Raw genomic sequence first — 20,004 nt, 5'->3', positions numbered from 1 at the left:
CCATGTCGTGGCAACGGCATCCCGCGTGAACTTGTTTCCCGTGTCTCGAAACCCTCTGTCACTTACTTGGCCATGGTACAACATGGCCGGCTCAAGGCAGCGTGCTTGCTTCTTCTGCTGGGCCCGAGTGCTGGGTGGATGGAACTCTCTCAGCGCTGGTCCCGTGCTGTACGCTTGGCCGTGTCTGCTCCATAAGAACTCGGTCTCGACCTCACTCCGCCCTATGGATTGACAGTTTGAGTTTTGCTTTGCTTTGGTGATGGGGGAGGCGATACTGGCCCGTGTGTCCCAGGAGATGATGGATCTGATCTTGATGGTTGATTCGTTAGAGGCGGGTCTGCCCGGGTTTTTTACCCGTCACTTTTTGGCGTATCGCATCTTGAGAAAAAAAAAATGAGATCGAGGGGAGCATTCGGGGTGGATCTTCGGACGCGCGAGCAACTCTCGGTTGATGTCGTGCAAGAGAAAGAGCATGGCCAGGCTCTTAGTGAGCCGAGGCATTCAACTTCTGCAAGGGGCGCCAAGCTCATCCTGTCCTGGTCACCAAACCGCTTAAGGGAGTTCCTCGACCTCCATCGCAAAGCCAAATCGCGCTCTGACCTCACTGCAGGCGAAAACCTTTCCGCATTCACAAAGTCTGACCATTCCCAATGGGCACGTACTCATCAGGAACCCGTGCGCGGCGTAATTCATCCACAAGGTTTCGGCAAGCTTAAGCAACCCTGTTATTCCCTCTCGAGATTGGCGTGGATTCTGATCAAATTTCGGCGCCGCCCTTGCCTGCGTAGATACGTACTTGGGCAGCTCTATCTCCGATAACTGGTCACACTCACACACATCCTTGGGACCTGTCATCTCTCCGTAAGCATCAGGCCTGCTCGTGCAACAGCTCGTCTGCAAGTCGAGCAAGGTAGAAGTGACGAAGCTCAGGGGGCAGCCGCTCAAAGCTCTTGGCTATGCGTGCGACGTCCTGTCTTCCCTTCTCGTACGCCGCCAGATCCCTGTTCCCATACACATCCCGGCCTGTTGAATACCCGCTCTCCAGATCGCGGAAGAAGACGTTGACTGCCACGCTTAGATCCGCCGTTGGGGTCGCCGTGTGAAACCACATGGCAGGGAGGAACAGGACGTCGCCCGGATTCAGCATCGCCTCGTATGGGTGAGTCAACGCTAGCTGGTGCTGGTCAAGGGCAGAAAAGACATCCAGGCTTGAACTTGAGGCACCAGGCGCGAATGCCAGATGCCTGACATCAGTAGGTGGGAAGAGTATCATGCGTTTCGAACCACGAATCTGCGTGTAGACGTTGGCCATGACCTGCGGGGGAAACTGTTAGCCAGTTCATCTCAACCTCTCCAGGGGTAACTCGCATCGTAGTGCAACCACATGTTGGCACGTCCAGATATTCTCAATACGGAGCTAAACAGTCGCTCAGTGATGTAGTTGAGCTCTGTCGGAAGCCGAAAATCTTCTGCGAGGGAGGGAAAGTCCTCAGCAAGATTCGCTGGCGCCTCGGAAGGCTTTTCTTCTGAGAGAGCACGGAGGTATAGGCCCTCTCCCCTTGCTGCCTTGCCCATAAACTCCTTGAACGTCTCAGTGACGTAGCGAAAGTTCTTGGAGTTGAAGTCCAGCTTGCCCGTGGTGGTTTGGGACTCGTGGACGATGACCTACAATAGATGCCCTTAGTACGACCACCTTACACATGATTCTCCGAGCCCACACATAGATTGAACATACCTCTTTTGTCTCGCCCAAACGCTGAACCATATACTCTGGCGTCCACTTCTCCACACATCCGCCTAGGTCCAGACCCTCAATGATGACCGGCTTTCTTTCTTGGATCAGCTTCTCCATTCCGGTTCCCGACTTCAACTGAACGCGCGGGATCGTCGTGATCGTAGCTTTGCCTTGTGGCACGAGTCGGTCTGCTCCATCGGTACTAGGATGTGTGAGCTTGGGCGAATCCGCGTAACCAAGACTCAGTGGCTTGCAGATGGTTGACTGTGGACCAGAAGCGTCAGGCACGACATTCGTAAAGTCAGCCGTGTAAACATTCGTGTCCCAGAATGTTCCCATCGAGAAGCACGTAGCCCCTCCACCAACAATGACAAGACTAGAATTCAAGGAAATAGCCGAAGATCCAACCATAAAGGGCAGTTCCTCAACTTTGTCGCTCAACATCGCCGCAAACGTAGTCAGTCGTCCCCCAGAAAGGGAGACACAGGCAACCGACTGTCCTTGCGAAGATGGGTCTTGTCCGACACCACCGCACAAGACAGTCAGAGGGCCTGTATCAACCGACTGAGCACCAAACACGGACAGCGCCCACGCATGTTTGTCAAAGTCTGTCACACTCTCGAAGTGAATAGATGGCTGGGAGGGTGTGTTAGTAGAGTTAGGCCAACACTTCGTAAACAAACCCACCTCGATACCAGTAACATCAATAGTCCAGATATAAGCATTGTCACTGATTTTCCCATCTTCCATGATGCCTCCACATAGCAAACCTTGGAATGTTCCCGGCTTGCTCGCCACGTCAACTGAAGTGATAGCAGAGGAACCAAAGACAGGGTCGGGAACAACGCCTGATACCGTACATTTAAGCCACCCTTTAACGGGATGGAAGACAAGGTAGTCGGGTGATATCTTGGATGGCCCTGTCTTGCCACCGAAAACTAAAGCCAGAGATGAGTTCGGTAGGCGGATAGTAGAGTGCCTGAAAAGTGAGACTGGAAGGTCAAATGTTTTCTCCCAACTGTTGGAGACTTGGTTGAAGAGCCAACAGTCTGCAAAAGCTCGAGACGGCGAGGCACGGCCTCCAACCAGCAGGACCCCAGAAGATCCAAGATCCGTGAGGGTGTGACACAGCCTCGCGGACGGCCCGACAGGGGCCATCTGGAAAGGTAGGCTGTCCGCTTGAACTGAATACACATCGCAGGAATCAAGCCTTGCACTTATTCCCATCCCCAAGGTGTTGAGTAAGTATTGGCCTCCTTCCGCACTCGTAGCCATCATTGGAGCGCCAAAGCGACGTTTTGGTGCTCCCAGGGAGCCGAGCGCGTTCATGTCCACCTTGACAACCCGTTCAGGGGTAGGCAATGGGCTGTACCGCCCAGTAGCTTGGTCGTTTTTGGGGTAGGCCGTGGCGTGCATGACAAAGTAGTGCCGCGAAAACAGGACAAATTCCTCCCATTCATCAAACGGCTCAATATCGTCGAGTGCAGCCCTTTCGGCCGAACTGAGGAATACCTCGCTGTTCCAAGCTTCCCAGAGGTCCCAAATATCAACATGGCCCCAACCTCGGGTTTCGAACCGCTGCCGCTGGCTTTCAAGAGTCTGGTACTGGTGGACTGACTTGAGCGAAGTGTTGAGCTTGTTGAAATGGCTCAACATGGTTCTTGCAAAGGGATGCTCAGGGCCATGAGGGAGAATTTGTTCAAGGAGGCAGAACTCGGCTATGAATCATCAGTGTTAATACAATGAAGTCTTGAATAAAAAGGGGATAATAGACATACCTTGACCAATGGAGCTAGCCCACTGGATGAGAGCGTCGGCTGACGCTGTGTCCATATAAGTTATCGAAACCTCAGCAACAAACAGTACTGAGCAGTCAGATAGGGGCAGAAATGTTTCGAGGCACTGGCGCAAAGCATCGAGCTCTCGTAGATCGCATCCAATCTGGCAGTACTTGTCACTGCGGAGAAGCACATGGTCTGTATCTTTCTCGCTGATGTAGGGTTCAGGCCCAAGCAGCTCCCTGAGTTCTGGTGTTCCAAGAACGATTGCTCGCTTCTTTCGCATCAAGTCAGGATAGTCGACGTCAAGGAATACAGTGTCTTCGCAGCTGTCTCCATAACGATGGTAACACTGCCAGGGAAGAACATCGCTTTCAGGGAACAGTAAGCGTCTGTGTTTAGGCTGAGCTGGGCTTGGTTACTCACCTTCCGCAACCTAGGTTGATAACAACTTTCTTACGGCCAAGTTTGGAGGATGCGATGAAGTCACGCACAATCACATCAATAGCCCGTAGCCTCAACCAGTATCCCCGGTTGATGAGGGGAGCTCTCCGTTGGAACTTGGGAACGAAGTAGCGGAAAAAATGCAACTCGTGAGGGTAGTAAAGTCGTTCGACGCTCCGCTTAGATACGATGCTACTACTGTTTGTCTAGGGGTACCATCAGAAACCTCTGTCAAAGGACTGCTCAGATATACATGTGCATCTTACTCCCATAATCAGGTCATCGAGCGCCTGAGTCTTGGTCGCCCGTAAGGCGACGGGCTTTTCTTTCACCATATCGGTTGACCTGAGATTATTTTCCGGGAATGTGTCAGACAGGTGACCTTCTTTCGAAAAATTGGTTGACGGCCTGTTGACTCTCACAAGACAGCAAACATTTATTGGAGGTTGTGAAGACTCAGAAAATGCTAGGCAATTGTGTATCGGCGTGCGAGATGGGTCCACCGACAGGGTGCTAACTTGCATCCGGGGCTCTCGTTAGCGCATGTACGTGATGTGTACCGCCTGCCTCCGGGGTCGCTTTCGAAAGGTTGGTTTCGGGATGGCATTGTTTAAAATCGTACAGAATTTTTGTGGTTTTGAAGCGTTCACCAATCGTCTAAGCTGCTAGCAGTTGCCGGTTGTGTAAGGCACTCAGTCACTCAAACCGAGCAGGTGGTAACTGAGGAAGGTTGGTAGCGTGCCTTCCCCCTCCTCAGTCCTCAGCCTCCACCCCACTAGCTTTCCAGGTTCCCTGAGCCCCGACTCTCCGTCCTCCGCCATCACTTTCATCATCATCACCAGTTCATTACTTGGACGTCTATTGTCGCAGTCTCCTCTCTGTCTCGACATTTTTCTTGACACTTATCTTACGCCTACCGCCGATTTTTGTAAAGCTCCGCGATCGCCACGGTCTTGGGTCCGCCAACAGCCGCCGAGAGTTGCCCTGGCGCAGTCCTCATCGCCTGCTCTTCCTCCCAGCCTCTCGATAGCAGCCTAAGCTAGTTCAACCAACACTTGGCTTCACCAACCTCGAGACCGCCTCCTTGGGGCCAGGATCAGCGCGCTGGCCTAAGGTTTCTTGCGCGATTGTTCTGCTTACGGGCTCTCTCGTCGCATCGACCCAAGGCGGCTCTCATCTCGCGACCTCGATTCCACCCAGATTCTCCCCAGGATCGCGACATCGTGTCCGGCCAACCGAACGCATACATCCGACTGAACCTGCCCCGTGCCGACTCCTACCAGCTTTTCATCCCATCATGGCGAACCCAGTACTCAATTTCATCACCTTCAACCAAGACCACAGCTGTCTTGCTGTTGGTAGGTCTTGCGCCTGGCCGGTCTTCGCTTCGTGGTCCAACTAACCTGGGGTTTCCTCTCGCCGACAGGCACTTCCAAAGGGTTTCGCATATATCATACAGATCCTTTCTCGCGCATTTTTAGTAGCGATGAGAACAATATCTCCATTATCGAGATGCTCTTCTCGACCTCTCTAGTTGCGCTCGTCCTCTCTCCCCGGCATCTAATTATACAGAACACCAAGGTATGTGCCTTGGATGCCCATCTTAGACAACATAGCTGATTAGTCCTTCAGAGAGCCTCTGTTATTTGCGAGCTCACCTTCCCTTCTGCTGTTCTGGCTGTCCGATTAAACCGAAAACGCCTTGCCGTCGTCCTCGAGGAAGAAATCTATCTGTACGATATTAGCAACATGAGCCTTCTGCATACCATCGCCACGTCGCCCAACCCAACCGCCATATGCGCCTTGTCGCCTTCTTCCGAGAACTGTTTCATAGCTTATCCGCTACCGAAACCTCGGGAGGATCCCGATGCGCGCCGACCTGCTCACGCTCCTCCACAGTCGACCTACGTCTCCCCTACGTCGGGCGAAGTCCTCGTCTTTGATACCGTTGCGCTGAAGGCTGTTAATGTCATCGAGGCTCATCGTTCGCCGTTGTGCTCTATCTGTCTCAATAATGAGGGAACTCTGCTTGCCACGGCTAGTGAGACGGGGACTATTATTCGTGTGTTCTCAGTGCCCAAGGGCCAGAAGCTCTACCAATTCCGACGCGGCACCTATCCTTCCACCATATACAGCATGTCCTTCAACCTCAGCTCAACTCTCCTCTGTGTATCCTCAACCTCGGATACAATCCACATTTTCCGCCTCGGGGCACCCCCTGGAAACACGACACCAGCTGGTGCGCCCATCGAACCTCTTGGATCTCAACGGCAGGACCGCTGGTCACGCGCACGGAGTTATGATGACCCCGAGTCTCCGGGTAATAGTACGGCAGACTCGTCTAAGAACGAGTCGGTCGATCTGATAGGGCCTGGAAACAACGGATCAGGCAGCAGCAATTCTGGGCATCGAAGGCAGAGTGGCTCGTTTAGCAGCATGCTTCGCCGTTCTTCACAGATTATGGGCCGCGGTGTTGCCGGCGTCATGGGATCCTACTTGCCGCAATCCGTCACAGAAATGTGGGAGCCCCTGAGAGACTTTGCTTATATCAAGATCCCCAAGTCCACAGTTGCGCAGGGTCCTACGCGGGTGATGCCTGCTGGGCCCTTACGCAGTGTTGTGGCGATGAGCAGCAGCAGCCCCCAAGTCATGGTTGTCACTAGTGATGGCGGTTTCTACGTCTACAATATCGATATGGAGCATGGCGGAGAGGGCTATTTGGTTAAGCAATTCTCGTAAGTGCCCCTGTAGCTTTGACTCAGTTGTTGGCATGATCTGACTGACATTTCCCCAGCGTCCTGGACGATGATAACCGCGATGAACGATAGGAGATGGTTTCGCTGAACACCCCTCATCACTGAATGGCAGAATTACCTATTTGGCGTTTTCCCTCTGTGGGGGTGGACTTGTGTTTTGGTCCCAAGTTCTTCTTTTGGGACAAGGTATCGTCTTCTTAAATACCCTTTACTTGCTATTCCTATTCTTTCTCCTGTTGGCCGGTTGGCGAGGAGAGGTGTTTGTGTCTTTTGAGTAGGCGTCACTTCGCGTATCAGGCTGGGGAGTTTATACATGTCACAAATAATCAACCAGTAATAGCTCGTCTCGTCCTTCGAAATCAATAATTCAACCATGACAACGGTGTAGTTGTAAAAGCAGATACATAACATCGGTCCGTGGCTCTCATAGCCGTCGTGATTCATCAACATTCAAACCCAAATCCTTGAAGACGGCAAAAAAGCACATGAGAAAACAGTCTTCTGTCCTGAACGCCACATACACAAACCTGCAGGGACTTTTTCAGACTCGTTAAACAAAGCGCCCGCGTGTTTCCCAATTTCTGGTTCCTGTTGATCTTTCCCGTCATTCGTATGCTGATGACGGTGCGTTCATGACGCCACAGTGTGTAGCCAAGTTCCCCTTGGCGGTAAGCAGTACTCTAAGCAAGCACGCCAGGTGCTTCAACAAGTCCGCGCCCACTATGATGAGAATAGATATGAAGTCGAATATACTGGATGGGTGGCTCAGTCCTCTTGATGCTGGGTCATCCACCGGATCTCCCACTGAATCTAGAGACTCTTTCATAGCAAGTGAAAACAAAAAGGCGCTAATGATGCTCCTTTTCACCTGGAGTAGGGTCGATTCATGAGGGCGATTTCTCGCGCAATCTCTCCCCATTCCAATGTTCTCTTGACCTCAGCGTCAGGGTCACCGTCCTGCTGGAGTGCCTCTTCCCACTTCAAGAGCTCGTAGGCGAATCGCAGGTGCGGTTGAATAATTACATTCAGTCGGCGGGCTCGGACAAAGCAATATGCGTGAGGGAACGACATGTCTTTCGCACGCATCACCTCGGCGATGCAGATGGTGGCACTGCGGGATACTCCCACCCGACAGTGCACCAAAGTCGCAGTGCCATTTCGTCTTCCTCGGTCTATCGAAAGATGGTCAGTATGCCTTTACCCCTGTAGCCGTCCTCAAAACTTACCAATAAACTCGAGGCATCGAGTAAATTCATCCGTCAAGGGATCAATGCCATTGTCCTGAACTCCTTGGACCACGCAGACGTTTTCTTCTCCCCATTCTTCCAGGTCACCTTCTCGCCACATCGCCGTTTCACCGACGCTCAGAATCTGAGTGATTCCGAGGGCTTTAAGAAGGTCTGGATTGTTGGCGTGTCCCAAATTGCCCAAGTACATGTAGTCGAGAACGCGGCTTGGGAATGACCCATCAAGAGCACCAAACCAGCTCGGCTCATCCCTCGTCAGGTGAGTGATTTCAGTCAAGCTCAACCCGCTACATACAGGGGATTCCCGGAGCAATCTTGGTGTGATGGATGTCAATAGAGCCACATCAGTTGGATAGGCGAAGAAATTGCGTTTCTTGGTCGTGTGAAGTTGCAGCCACGCCTCTGGGACAGGTAGGCCAGTGCTATAACTAAAGTATGCAATGCCTAGCATGGTCGACTCGGTATAGCCATCGGCGCAATGGAGGAGAATCTTCCGAGGTCGGACTTCAAAGGTTGGATGATCATTGGATGGCATAGGGGAGTCTCCTTCCGCGTCGGTCTCGTTAGTATCCCGCTCAGGTTCAGGATAAGTGCCATGAGAGAGATGGTATATCCATTTACAGGTCTCGAGAATTCCATCTGTCTCGGAATGAGACCATGTCGGTGGCAATATGCTGCCTGACGAGGGGAAGTCGAGGAACCGATGTTTGCCATCGTCGTCGGGGCTCTCTGCAATGAGCTGGAGTGCCAGTGGGTTCAGGCGTCCCAGGTCGCTACACTCGATCAGGATATCAAATGCCTGCTCCTCAGGGCTCCCTTGTTCGGGTGTAGGGCCCATAAATACGTTCTTCGAGATTTCCGAGGCCTCAGTCATGGCCCACATCTCCCGCCTTTCCTGGTTGAAAAAGTCGATGACATTGCCGGTCGGGAGCCCCGATGCGTCGATGGCCACGATCTCAGGGTGATTTTCCTGGAATTTCGAAAACGGGCTTGTACAGACAAAGGTGTTGTACTCGGGCAAGCAGGCCCCCAGAGCTTCATGCTTCTCCCGCCATCGCTTCTGTGCGGCCGCAATATCCCACGCTAACTTGCGTGTCTTTGCCAAATCTCGAGCTCGACCATAGACGATTATATCTGACATGACAGCGCTTTTCACTGTCTGAATCTGAAAGTTTCGGACAGAAAAGCCTTCTCGCGGATCCGCCTCGATGAAATCGGGATTGCTACCCGTCTGAAGAATCTCATTGGGGGCAATCGCCCCCTTGAGTCGTGCATAGCTGAGGTCGCCATCAGCCTTGACAAGAGTGACGGTCCTGAGGCATGAAGGCGTCCTTCTCAGAGCACGTCGTCGAGCGGCGAAGAATGACTGCTGAACATGGTTCTGGGGATGGAGACCATGAAACCACGGAAAGACGAGGGAAGGGTCGGGCAATGGCTGGCGGGAGGCAACGTCGAGCGCCTCAGCTACCTTGGGTGCATCAAGTTCAAAGATGGAGAGTCCGCCAGACTCAAGTCGGCTCAAGTCATCGAGTGGATAGAGGGCCGAAATCTGTCGAAGTCGATCATGAGACGGCGGAGACGGTGGCGGAGTATCTGGCTCATCGGGGCGAGCGGGGCCAGTGGGACAGATGGGGATATGCTTATTCGGAACAGGAACAGAACATGGCGAAGAAGAACTGGTACTGGTTTCGAGGGAGAGAGGCGGGGTGATGGTTGACGAGGGACGATGGGGCGGGATAGGCCGGGCGAGGGCGACGGTAGTCATGTCAGCGACAAAAGAAGAATTATGTTGAATAGTACCCTGATGTGAAGCTGTGTCGGACGGCGTACTTCGTAAAATGTATGGGTAAGATGCAGTGTGATATACAAGAACAGGGCAGTCGGCCAGACACCTTGTCGAGCAGTTGGGTCAGATGATCAAACAGCAGTTGAGGTCGTATTCAAATCAGAGGTGCAGGAGATTCTCGGCCTCAGCCACAGGATGCTGGACGAGCGAGAGTCAGGGACTTGGATGCAGATCGAGAGATTGCAAGATGGGACGCACACAGCTTATTTCTTGCTGGAGGCGGGCTCTTGTCGCACATGCCTGAACCCAGGAGAACAGAGAAGGCACGAGAAAACCAGCCACAGAGTCCCCGAATGGAATGGGAGCGACAACAAGGGAGGCAAACGGGAGAGTGATCCAGAGAGCAGGGGAACGGTGCGAGACTGGGCAGATGTGCGCTTGTGATGGGTGGTACAAGGAGGCCCTTCCAGGTGCACAATGCCGTGGGCGCCGCAGGAGCAAGGCGAAGAAAGCGAACCTATATCGACCGATGGATGAATCGAGGTTATCGCGATGCAACAAAGACGACAGGAGCAATGGATGCTTTGATGGCAGCAACGAGATCACGAAGCTCTGACGATCGCCGAGGCTTGGCAAAGCGAATCGACCGATTGCCCGACTTGGGAGGAAAGAAATGGGAATTGAGATGGCAACCGACAACGACGAGACGGGAAGCACAAGGATATTGATAGTGGTGACCCAAAAGACGCAGATGATGGCATGGATGAGAAAAGAGAAGATAAGGACGACGACGGAAGAGAAGGGAGAGGGGAACGGGTCACGGCCGGGAGTCGGGGAGACGAGGTAGCGGCGGAGGGTGTCTGTCGTTCGTGGTGGTGGTGATTTGGTTTTGGCTCTGGTTTCGGCCTCGTTTGGCCTGCCCAGTTTGCGCGTTGGTTGGGCGATTTGGAGATGGCGGAGGCAGATGACGGGTGGTGGATGGTAGATGGCGAATGCTGATAAGGGCGGTGGTCCCTTGGTTAGCCAGCGATATACAGTGTCAGCGCCCTCTAGTCGAGGGCAGACGCACGTACACGCATGTACATGCCTCCCAAGGTACGCCCAGCCATTAACGAGCGACGCTCAACCAGAGGGCACCAGATACGGCGGCGTTTGGATGGATCATCGACCATGGATCACTCAAGAGAACATGCAATGCGGTGATAGTGGCCGACCAGTGACCTGTGAGCCAACCCCAGTGGTGGCTGATGACCGCGTGCACGGGCCAGTTGGGCGAGACCGGCGCCGGAGGGAAAGCGGGGAAGAGGCGCCGAGTCGGCATGCCCATTGGCGGGAGCTTGCATTCAAGAGCGGGGGACCTGCTACAGCGCGCGCCATGCTTAGACGATACTGTGTGCAATCGGACCATCGAGCACTGTACACCGTGCGATGAGATGCTGCCCAGGCGCCTGAGTTTTGGTGCAGCTCATCTCCCTCGGACGGGACCTTGAGCACGTGAGCAATTTCAGTTTCACAACGCGGCAGAGCCGTCGGAGCGGCTAGCCAGGGGCCTGATCAGTGCACCCATGGACCAAAAGAAGTGAGGTGATGTTGTATTAATGTGAGGCCAGCTGTGAGGCGAGGTAATGTGAGGTGACGCCTCAGGGAGATGGAGACAGCTCCTACGGGACAAAGTCAAGGCAAAGCCGGTGCATTAGCGCGATGCGCTACGGGGGCTCCCATGCCTGCTTTCTCCACTCGACGAATAAACACCAACCGTCTCTTACCAACTGGGAGTTTGATACACGACTCCCAGCGCTTGAGTTGCTCCGTCGTCGCCGAATGCTGATCTTTGTGCGGTTCTGTGCGATGTCTGAGTCTTGTGTCAAATCCCTGTTAACTCAAACTTGCTCACAATGTAGGAACCACTGTGCTCTAGTGTTGAACTCTGACGGGGATATTCATCCATGGTCGAATATGTAAGACAGAACGAGGCTATGTCAAAGCAGACCCCGCAGCAACAGCTACACCATTGTCCCCCGCGCACGCACAGATCATGACAAAGAGTCGGCAAATACTCTTGGGTTAGGTGTGCTAACGTCAGGAGCCGCATCACAAGATCAAAAACGTCCTGACAATCAGCTGGCTGGACAAGCGCCCTTCTCCAGACTCCCCACCTGAACCCGCGACCCCGGCATCCCACAAGCGTCCCCTTAGTTTAGTAGCGTAACATCACGAACTACCGGCATGGCGTTGCCAGATCGACCTGTCTTGTCTTGCCAGAGCCAAGTGCGAGTTGCTTGAGACCGTTGTTGACCAATCTAGTTAGACCTACTGTATTTTCTAGTTGAAGGAAGACAATGAACACCATATCACAGACATGTCCAAAAGGCATGGCCATCTAAAACCAGTACACCAACGTCAAGTGCCTCCTTGATGATGTTGCATCAGCCCCTCACTCCCTTGCAACCAGGTTCAGAAGATCTTGATATCGCTATCTCGTCCAGATCTCACTTGTCAACCACCACCTGTCTTATCAGGGGCTAGCAGCCATAAACAACGAGAAGTTCTTCCAGAACAGGTTCAACCTCCACTAGAATAATCGCGCTAATGACTGGACCAATGGGCACAAGACTAAAACGCTTGCCCATTCATCCGATACGGAGTAGTTTATAAAACCCTGGCACACCTACGGTGGACGTTGTTGAGCCAATCTCGCAGTCTCAAGATTGGCGAAACAAGGAACAACGAAGAATATTTGCTAGTGACTCATTTCTACTACGTTCTTTATCTCCAGAGTTCTTGCGCGCTACGCCTATGAGATAACCCTACCTGTCCTAGCGTGTTTTGTGCCGAGGTTTCTCTCAGTTGCTCAAAGCATTAATCCTTGCACGCCTTGTCCCACACCGAAGGTTTCCACACCGAGAAACGCTCGGTGACATCAGCTCTCTCCCACGTGACTTCGCGACAGCTCGCTTCCATCACAAAGCCTTCCATCACGCCTCACGTCTTCTGCCTAGCCCCGAAATCGTCCATCACCATCACCCACGATACGATCGCTCACCGAGGGCATGCCCCGGTGATCATATCTTGAGCCATCATGAAGTTCAACATCGAGTACGGTCGCTCTGATTTTCCCGTGCTTCCTCTCTTTGCTCACACTTTTTAGTGACTTGCCCGTGCTATTTCCCTATCCCAGGATATATCCAGGTATGACCCAGCTTGTTTGCCCAAGTGCATTAAATACTAACTGCGGTGACTCTAGAGCAATATGCGTGAGTTCTTGATGTTTTATCATTCAACTCATCAATGAAGCTAATGATAGCATGCCCCCAGCTACATGTGCGATCTCAAAAGTACTTCATCCTTTCTTTCCATCTCCAAGCCATCGATTACTAACCTTGTCACTTTCTGATCAGAAACTCTGGATGCCGGGGGTCACTGTGTCCTAGAGATGCCTTCGGGTACTGGCAAAACTGTGTCCCTGTTGTCGCTCATCGTGGCGTATCAACAGTACATGCCAGAGAAGCGAAAGCTCATCTATTGCTCTCGTATGTCGTCTTTCCTCCTCTACCCTCCTTCTACTAACATGTGGCTCGATAAGGTACCATGTCTGAGATCGAAAAGGCATTGGTCGAACTCAAGTCTCTCATGAAGTACAGGGCTGAGGAGCTCGGTTACGAGGAAGAGTTCCGTGGTCTTGGCTTGACAAGTCGAAAGAACTTGTGCCTTCACCCATCAGTAAAACGAGAGAAGAGTGGCTCTGTTGTTGATGCTCGTTGCAGAAGCCTTACAGCTGGCTTCGTCAAAGAGAAGAAAGACCGAGGTGAGAATGTAGATGTCTGCGTCTACCACGATGTAAGTTTCCGCTCCCTTTTGACTTCTCATCCGTTTTACTAACACTATACAGAACCTCGACCTCCTTGAGCCTCATAACCTTATCCCCAACGGCGTCTGGTCCTTTGACGATATCATTCGATATGGCGAGGAGCATAAGCAGTGCCCTTACTTCACCGCGCGTCGCATGGTCAGTACCAGTTAAGACTCACGAAATTGTGGTCTTGTACTAAAAATGTTCCAGATGCAATATTGCAATGTCGTCATCTTCTCTTACCACTACCTCCTTGATCCAAAGATCGCTGAAAGAGTGTCGAAGGACTTCTCCAAGGACTGCATTGTGGTTTTCGATGAGGCTCACAACATCGACAACGTCTGCATCGAGTCCCTGAGCACAGACATTACGGAAGATTCGTTGCGCAAAGCGACTCGTGGTGCTCAGAATCTGGAGAATCGGATAGCGCAGATGCGCGACACAGATCAGGAGCAGCTACAAAACGAATATCAGAAGCTCGTGCAGGGGCTCCGTGATGCGGAAGAAGCACGTCAAGAAGACGCCTTCATGGCAAACCCTGGTAAGCTCCACCTCGCGTGTGAGTTCTCAAACCCATGCTAATCATATCGTAGCCCTTCCTGCGGATCTGCTCCAAGAAGCTGTACCAGGAAATATCAGGAGAGCCGAGCACTTCGTTGCCTTCCTCAAGAGATTCATTGAGTATTTGAAGGTAGTTTCCCATGTCATTACACTGCAAAATAGGAGTTAACCCCTTGATAGACACGGATGAAGGTTCGCCAGGTTATTTCGGAAACACCGCCGTCATTCCTAGCTCATCTCAAGGAGCACACCTTCATCGAGAAGAAGCCTCTCCGATTCTGTGCGGAGCGGCTAACATCGCTGGTAAGGACCCTCGAGCTCACCAACATCGAGGATTACCAGCCACTTCAAGAGGTCGCAACGTTTGCGACTTTGGTATCTACCTACGAGAAGGGGTTCCTTCTCATTCTCGAGCCCTACGAATCGGACACAGCCGAAGTCCCGAACCCCATTCTTCATTTCACCTGTCTTGATGCTGCTATCGCTATTCGGCCTGTGTTTGAGAGATTCTACTCGGTCATTATCACATCGGGTACCATCTCGCCGCTCGAAATCTACCCCAAGATGCTTGACTTTTCCACAGTCATCCAAGAATCATACAGCATGACCCTTGCACGCAGGTCATTCTTGCCTATGATTGTCACCAGAGGTAGTGATCAGGCGTCCGTATCGACAAGTTTCCAGGTCCGAAACGAACCCAGTGTGGTGAGAAACTATGGTAACTTGTTGACCGAGTTCGCCAAGATTACACCTGATGGCATGGTTGTCTTCTTCCCCTCATATCTCTACATGGAATCCATCATCAGCATGTGGCAAGGAATGGGCATCCTTGACGAGGTGTGGAAGTACAAACTTATCCTGGTTGAGACACCCGACGCCCAGGAGACTTCGCTCGCTTTAGAGACGTATCGAACCGCGTGTTGCAACGGCAGAGGAGCCGTTCTACTTTGCGTCGCGCGTGGCAAGGTCTCGGAAGGCATCGATTTCGACCATCAATATGGTCGTACTGTGTTGTGTATCGGAGTTCCCTTCCAGTACACCGAGTCGCGAATTCTCAAGGCCAGACTGCAATTCCTACGAGAAACATACCGCATCAAGGAGAATGACTTCCTGTCTTTCGACGCCATGCGACACGCAGCACAGTGCCTGGGCAGAGTCTTGCGTGGCAAGGATGACTACGGTATCATGGTTCTCGCCGATCGCCGATTCCAGAAGAAACGAACTCAACTACCCAAGTGGATTAACCAAGGCCTTCAAGAGGCGGATGTCAACCTGAGCACCGACATGGCCGTCAGCAGTGCGAGACGATTCTTGAGAACCATGGCACAGCCTTTCCGAGCTAAGGACCAGGAAGGCATCAGCACCTGGGGGTACAAGGATCTGATGGAGCACAAGGAGAAGATGGATCTGGAGAGGATCAAGGAGCTCGAGGAGGCTGCACAGAAGCCTCAGCCAGCTGCGCCGATCAACCAATACGAGTATGACGACGAGGAGCTCGATCAGGACATGATGGAGATGGATGGTTTCTAAATTTGTCTTTCGTTGGGGTCGAAAATATCAGGATAGAATTAAGGGGGCCAAAATTGTGCAAAATTGTATCATAGTATTAGAATAATCGAGCGCTTCATTGCTGCCATCTAAGGGTGTCCTCTATGTTGTATTTCTGCCCAGGCTCAGAAGTCTAACTAAATCCATTAAGTTGATTTGTTTTAAAAGGGAACCACAACGCCAATTGCCCGATCCTCCCACGCCTTGCTAGATAAAAGAAAGTCAACAGTCTCATCGGCCTCACGAATACGCCATCTCATTTCACCAACAGTCTCTTCGCAGCCTTGACGGCCCTTAGAGCAGGGAGTGTGTGAGCCCGACCTGGCTCCCTCCCAATTTCGATACAAAGCATACGGATAAAGTCGTGGTTCGTCCAGTAGCTTGTGTGTGCACTAAGCATGTTCAGGTACTGAATCTCCAGGGGACCGCCCCCAGAGCGGAGGTACCAGTCTATTTGCCCATTATCGTTGAGCAGGAAGGCTTTCTTCTCGGCAATCTCTTCTCGCGTAAAGTCGTGAACCTCGAGCTCAAGCTGGGAGGGGAGACGGATGGTTGACGGCCGCTCCGGCTCTGGGGCGAGCGGGTTTGGGGCTGGGGCCATGCCTGGCACGACGTTCCGCATGGCTGCGCCGACTGACTTCCACAGGGAGCCTGCTATGCTCGGAACGTAGGCTGTCTTGAGGCTTGCCGCGTAGATGGGATCAACGGCACCATTGAGAAAGTATGCGATGGGATCTTCCTTGGCGAGGATGTTGTAGATATTGTCGACAGCCAGGCAACCAAAGGTGCCAGCTTCACCGACAACATCTTGGGCCACGACGTCGCTCGATTCAGCACCAGGTTTCATTCGGCCATGCCTAGGCATGAGCGTGCCACGCTCAAGAAGCAGGAAGAACCCAGCCGGGCTGCCTGCCAGGAAGAGGTTCCTGGTGTCGAATTCGAAGAAACGTGTCTCGGGCTCCTTGCGGGACAAGTCAAGTCTGGGTACAGAGGTCGGCTGATTTGACAGAATCTCAAGAGCCATGGCGCTACCCAGCGAGTGTCCGATGAGATGGACGCGCCCTCTCTCGGCAAAGCCTGGGTTGTTGCGACACCAGAGTCGATAGACACGGTTTGCCTCAGACACGAGAGCCTTGATCATCTTGCCCTTGTGATGGGACATGTAAAAGGGGATATCGAACATGACATCCGATATCATACTGCGAACTGCAGGAATGGTGTCAGGTTCGATGTCCTTGAGCCCAAAGCCCTCGGGCGTATAGTCTGCCTTGTCTTCCTCCCTCATCGGCCCTCCATCCTCGAACGAGAGACCCATCCTCCAGTTCAGGGGAAGAATCATGAGTCCATTTTGGTCCGCACGGAGTACCTGCTTGACAACGGGACTTTGTAGTTCAATGTTAAGAGCACGACGGAAGCCATTGATGGCATGAGTAAAGTGGAAGCTCTCCACCCTCTCCGCGAATTTCTGGCCGATACCATGGGCGACGAGAATCAAGTCAGTAACTTGCCCTTTCTCTTTGTCTGCCTTGCAAGCGGAGCACACATCCTGGCCACTGCTCTCGTGTGATTCATCAGCTGCCGATTGGCCTGGTTTGTTCGGGGTCTGCTTCTTGTGATGAAGTCGCTCCCAGGCTGCTCTGTTAAAGCCTCGGACAACAGGGACACCGACAGTCACGCCCTTCATGATCTTCAACACGGGTCGTCTTCCATAATATGCCGATGGTTTCAGGCTTGGCTTCATGAGGAATGCTTCGGTGGCATTCTTGTATATGACGTGATAGTTGGAGAAAGGCCGTGTTGGAGGCTGAAACTCTCCTGAGGCTCTTCTATCGACAGCAGTCGGACCAATGGATCCTTCGGCTGCTGCTTCGCCACGAAAACAGCGAGCAGCGCAGAAGGGATCAGTTGGGATAGCTGGCTCAGGGAAACCAACTTCATCAGCAGAGCCGATTTCGGACTCTTTCGGCCAGAGCCTATGGGACACCTTTTCCTCGCCCAATGGACCAACATCGATGGCACATCGTAGTTCATCGCTCCAAGTCTCCGTCCATGGTCGAAGTTCATGGTAGCCGGCCTCCAATTGGTTCGCCACAATCGGTGGGATCGGAAGCATGGTGTCCCTATATCAAGTCAGCGAGAGCCTTCTCGAATGTTGTGAATCCATACCTATAAAACCATGTTGCCCGAGCCACAACAGCGACGTCGTTGACAGGAGACCAGTAAATCGGCTTCATCTGGAGAGATGGCAACGAAACCATGTGTAGTCTTGATACCCCGACCGCAACTTCAGCAATGCTGGGTCGATAGTCTTCCGCCGCTGGCTTATCGGCGATTTTTGCTGATTGAGGAGCATCATCCACTTCAGTTATCGCCTCAGTCTGATCGCGGGGTTGGCCAACGTCTCGTAATACACCACCGGCTTGGGCAAACGGGACAGAACCAGGCTCAGATTGTGTTTCGGGGCTGCCTACGCGTACAAAGGGCTTCCCTGATATTCCATCATCCAAGCCTGGCGGTCGAGCAACAGTTGGACTGCCGACAGGCGTCTGGGACCGAGGGGTCCGGTTCTTGGCTTGTGACAACGAGAGGGATCTGGCTCTAAGATTGGATTCGCCAACGGTAGATCGACGTTTCGTGTTGCGAGGCTCCGTCGGAGTCTTCGATATCCTAGCAATAGGATGGCTCGCGTTGGTTGTAGAAGAAGATCCTGGACGACTAGAGGGTATATCCGCTGAGGATGGCCGAGGCTCGATCGCACTGCTTGCCTGCTCTTTCAGGCGACCAAGCCCAAGAACAATCTGCTGGGTCACTTCATCTACACTCAAGGCAGGATTATTCCTTCTAGTCAAAGAGCAAAAGGTTGCTTCAAGCTCTTCCGATACATCAAGCACAAGCTCGGAACAACAGGCAGGCACCGGGGTGTTGGGTATGACATTGCCAGCTGGCACCGTGACATCCTGTGGTTGGTAGCCTCCACGATGTCTTTCCCAGTGTTTTGTCGTCAAGGCTTGAACAAGTGAAGCCAGTTTATTCGCATCGAATTGAGACGGCCGACCCTGGTCCTTCCATGCATCTTGGTGAGCTCGCCGGTCGTTCTCAGACATGAGACTCAACCAAGCTTTCTCGAGTGCGTTATTGTCACCCCTCGAAAAGGGCCGAACCTGACCCTTGCTCGTCTTCGCATCGGTACTAATGGTCGAGGATGTCGAGAGGGGGTCGTCGATGGGAATAAGGGATGAGTAAAAGAATTGTGCCTCAACGAGTGGTACATCGTCTTCTCGTCGGACGCGGGCAACGGGAGCCAGTCGACACTTGGCGCCGTATGTATGGTTGTCGCATGCCATGATGGCGGTCGCTGGGAGTATAGCTCAGACAAGTAAGCCAGAAGCTGCACGACACCGAAAAACTGGCTGCAGGGTCTCGATCGCAACGTCGGGGTCAGGATGGGCCTCTCGGGGCTGGCGTATGCGGCGTAGAATTCGACAGGGCCATAGAGGGAAGGCAGCACAAAGACTCGTGGCTTGCCGTCCACGCAGTCAAATGGTGAGCAAGGGGAGGGGAGGGAAAAGAATGCCAACGGAAGAAGGGCACGGAGAGTGGACGGCGGTAGACGGAAGCCTGAGGCTTGGTGGTTCACCGACCTCCGGTCAAGCCTGGGCTCGATGACGTGGGGATGTGCTGGACAGTCTATCTGCCTTAATATTGTGGGTCCCTGCCAGGTACTTTAGCTAAGACGACATGTATCTTCTCGCCTATCTTGACAGCGGCCTCTACCTGAAACGAGCCTCCAAGAACATTCCCGATACCTTCATCAATGGGTCCTATCAAGCTCCTGCTAACTAACGCGCTGCCTAGTAACATCACATGCATGATGCCCTGCTGCCACGTAGGTCAGGCATGGATGTCACTAACTTAGCTTCAGAGTCTGCCCGCAAATAGGGACTCAAGATACTCGATCGAGACGGGACACTTCACACTCCAAGATGATGATGCCCAGCAACAACTCGAGGTCGCCGTAATTCTAAAGTCGTATTCAGTTAAGAACAGCCGGGAAAACTCCGCCAAGAAATGGCCCGACCGTGCAGCTGAAAGGTGACATGACCATGGTTGTAGCTTCACAACAATGGGCACATTTTCATTACCATCTAATTTCCCGCGCCTGTGATTCCAGGCGGACAATTCTCGCTTCCCTTGTGATTCGCAGATCTTTTCCCGAGGCATGAATCTTGCAGTTCGTTGTTGGACACTCACATATCTGCATTGACGTTTCATTCCCTACCCAGCCTTCCCCATCAATGT

The 20,004-nt window shown here is 52.7% G+C and overlaps 5 protein-coding genes across 5 annotated transcripts; 2 read left to right on the top strand and 3 right to left on the bottom strand.

Annotated features, from left to right (window-relative positions):
• Nucleotides 1-868: 868 nt before the first annotated feature.
• Nucleotides 869-4,292, bottom strand: NECHADRAFT_47919 (uncharacterized protein; the record flags this gene model as incomplete). Its single annotated transcript, XM_003048226.1, is given in 8 exon segments — nt 869-1,315; nt 1,350-1,351; nt 1,365-1,665; nt 1,736-2,371; nt 2,423-3,453; nt 3,514-3,846; nt 4,004-4,163; nt 4,224-4,292. The coding sequence occupies 8 exon segments, from the start codon at nt 4,290-4,292 to the stop codon at nt 869-871; spliced, it is 2,979 nt and encodes a 992-aa protein (XP_003048272.1).
• A 962-nt stretch (nt 4,293-5,254) lies between these two features.
• NECHADRAFT_47913 (uncharacterized protein) lies at nt 5,255-6,696 on the top strand (the record flags this gene model as incomplete). The annotated part of the gene is made up of 3 exons (XM_003048427.1): nt 5,255-5,315; nt 5,384-5,538; nt 5,590-6,696. The coding sequence occupies 3 exons, from the start codon at nt 5,255-5,257 to the stop codon at nt 6,694-6,696; spliced, it is 1,323 nt and encodes a 440-aa protein (XP_003048473.1).
• A 367-nt stretch (nt 6,697-7,063) lies between these two features.
• On the bottom strand, nt 7,064-9,790 carry NECHADRAFT_62996 (uncharacterized protein). The gene is made up of 2 exons (XM_003048225.1): nt 7,940-9,790; nt 7,064-7,885 (listed from the first exon to the last, which is right to left on the bottom strand). The coding sequence occupies exons 1-2, from the start codon at nt 9,723-9,725 to the stop codon at nt 7,578-7,580; spliced, it is 2,094 nt and encodes a 697-aa protein (XP_003048271.1). The 5' UTR covers nt 9,726-9,790; the 3' UTR covers nt 7,064-7,577.
• Nucleotides 9,791-12,996: 3,206 nt separating this feature from the next.
• Nucleotides 12,997-15,792, top strand: NECHADRAFT_105105 (uncharacterized protein; the record flags this gene model as incomplete). The annotated part of the gene is made up of 7 exons (XM_003048426.1): nt 12,997-13,000; nt 13,145-13,276; nt 13,330-13,583; nt 13,636-13,752; nt 13,807-14,137; nt 14,190-14,287; nt 14,338-15,792. 7 exons carry the CDS (start codon nt 12,997-12,999, stop codon nt 15,685-15,687), a joined length of 2,286 nt encoding a protein of 761 aa, XP_003048472.1. The 3' UTR covers nt 15,688-15,792.
• A 17-nt stretch (nt 15,793-15,809) lies between these two features.
• On the bottom strand, nt 15,810-19,061 carry NECHADRAFT_62990 (uncharacterized protein). The gene is made up of 2 exons (XM_003048224.1): nt 17,956-19,061; nt 15,810-17,825 (listed from the first exon to the last, which is right to left on the bottom strand). Exons 1-2 carry the CDS (start codon nt 19,047-19,049, stop codon nt 15,962-15,964), a joined length of 2,958 nt encoding a protein of 985 aa, XP_003048270.1. The 5' UTR covers nt 19,050-19,061; the 3' UTR covers nt 15,810-15,961.
• Between the last annotated feature and the right edge of the window lie 943 nt (nt 19,062-20,004).

The sequence above is a fragment of the Fusarium vanettenii genome (assembly GCF_000151355.1).
Source record: "Fusarium vanettenii 77-13-4 chromosome 8 genomic scaffold NECHAsca_11_chr8_3_0, whole genome shotgun sequence".
NCBI lineage: Eukaryota > Fungi > Ascomycota > Sordariomycetes > Hypocreales > Nectriaceae > Fusarium > Fusarium vanettenii.
This window is presented reverse-complemented; position numbering and strand designations above follow the sequence as displayed.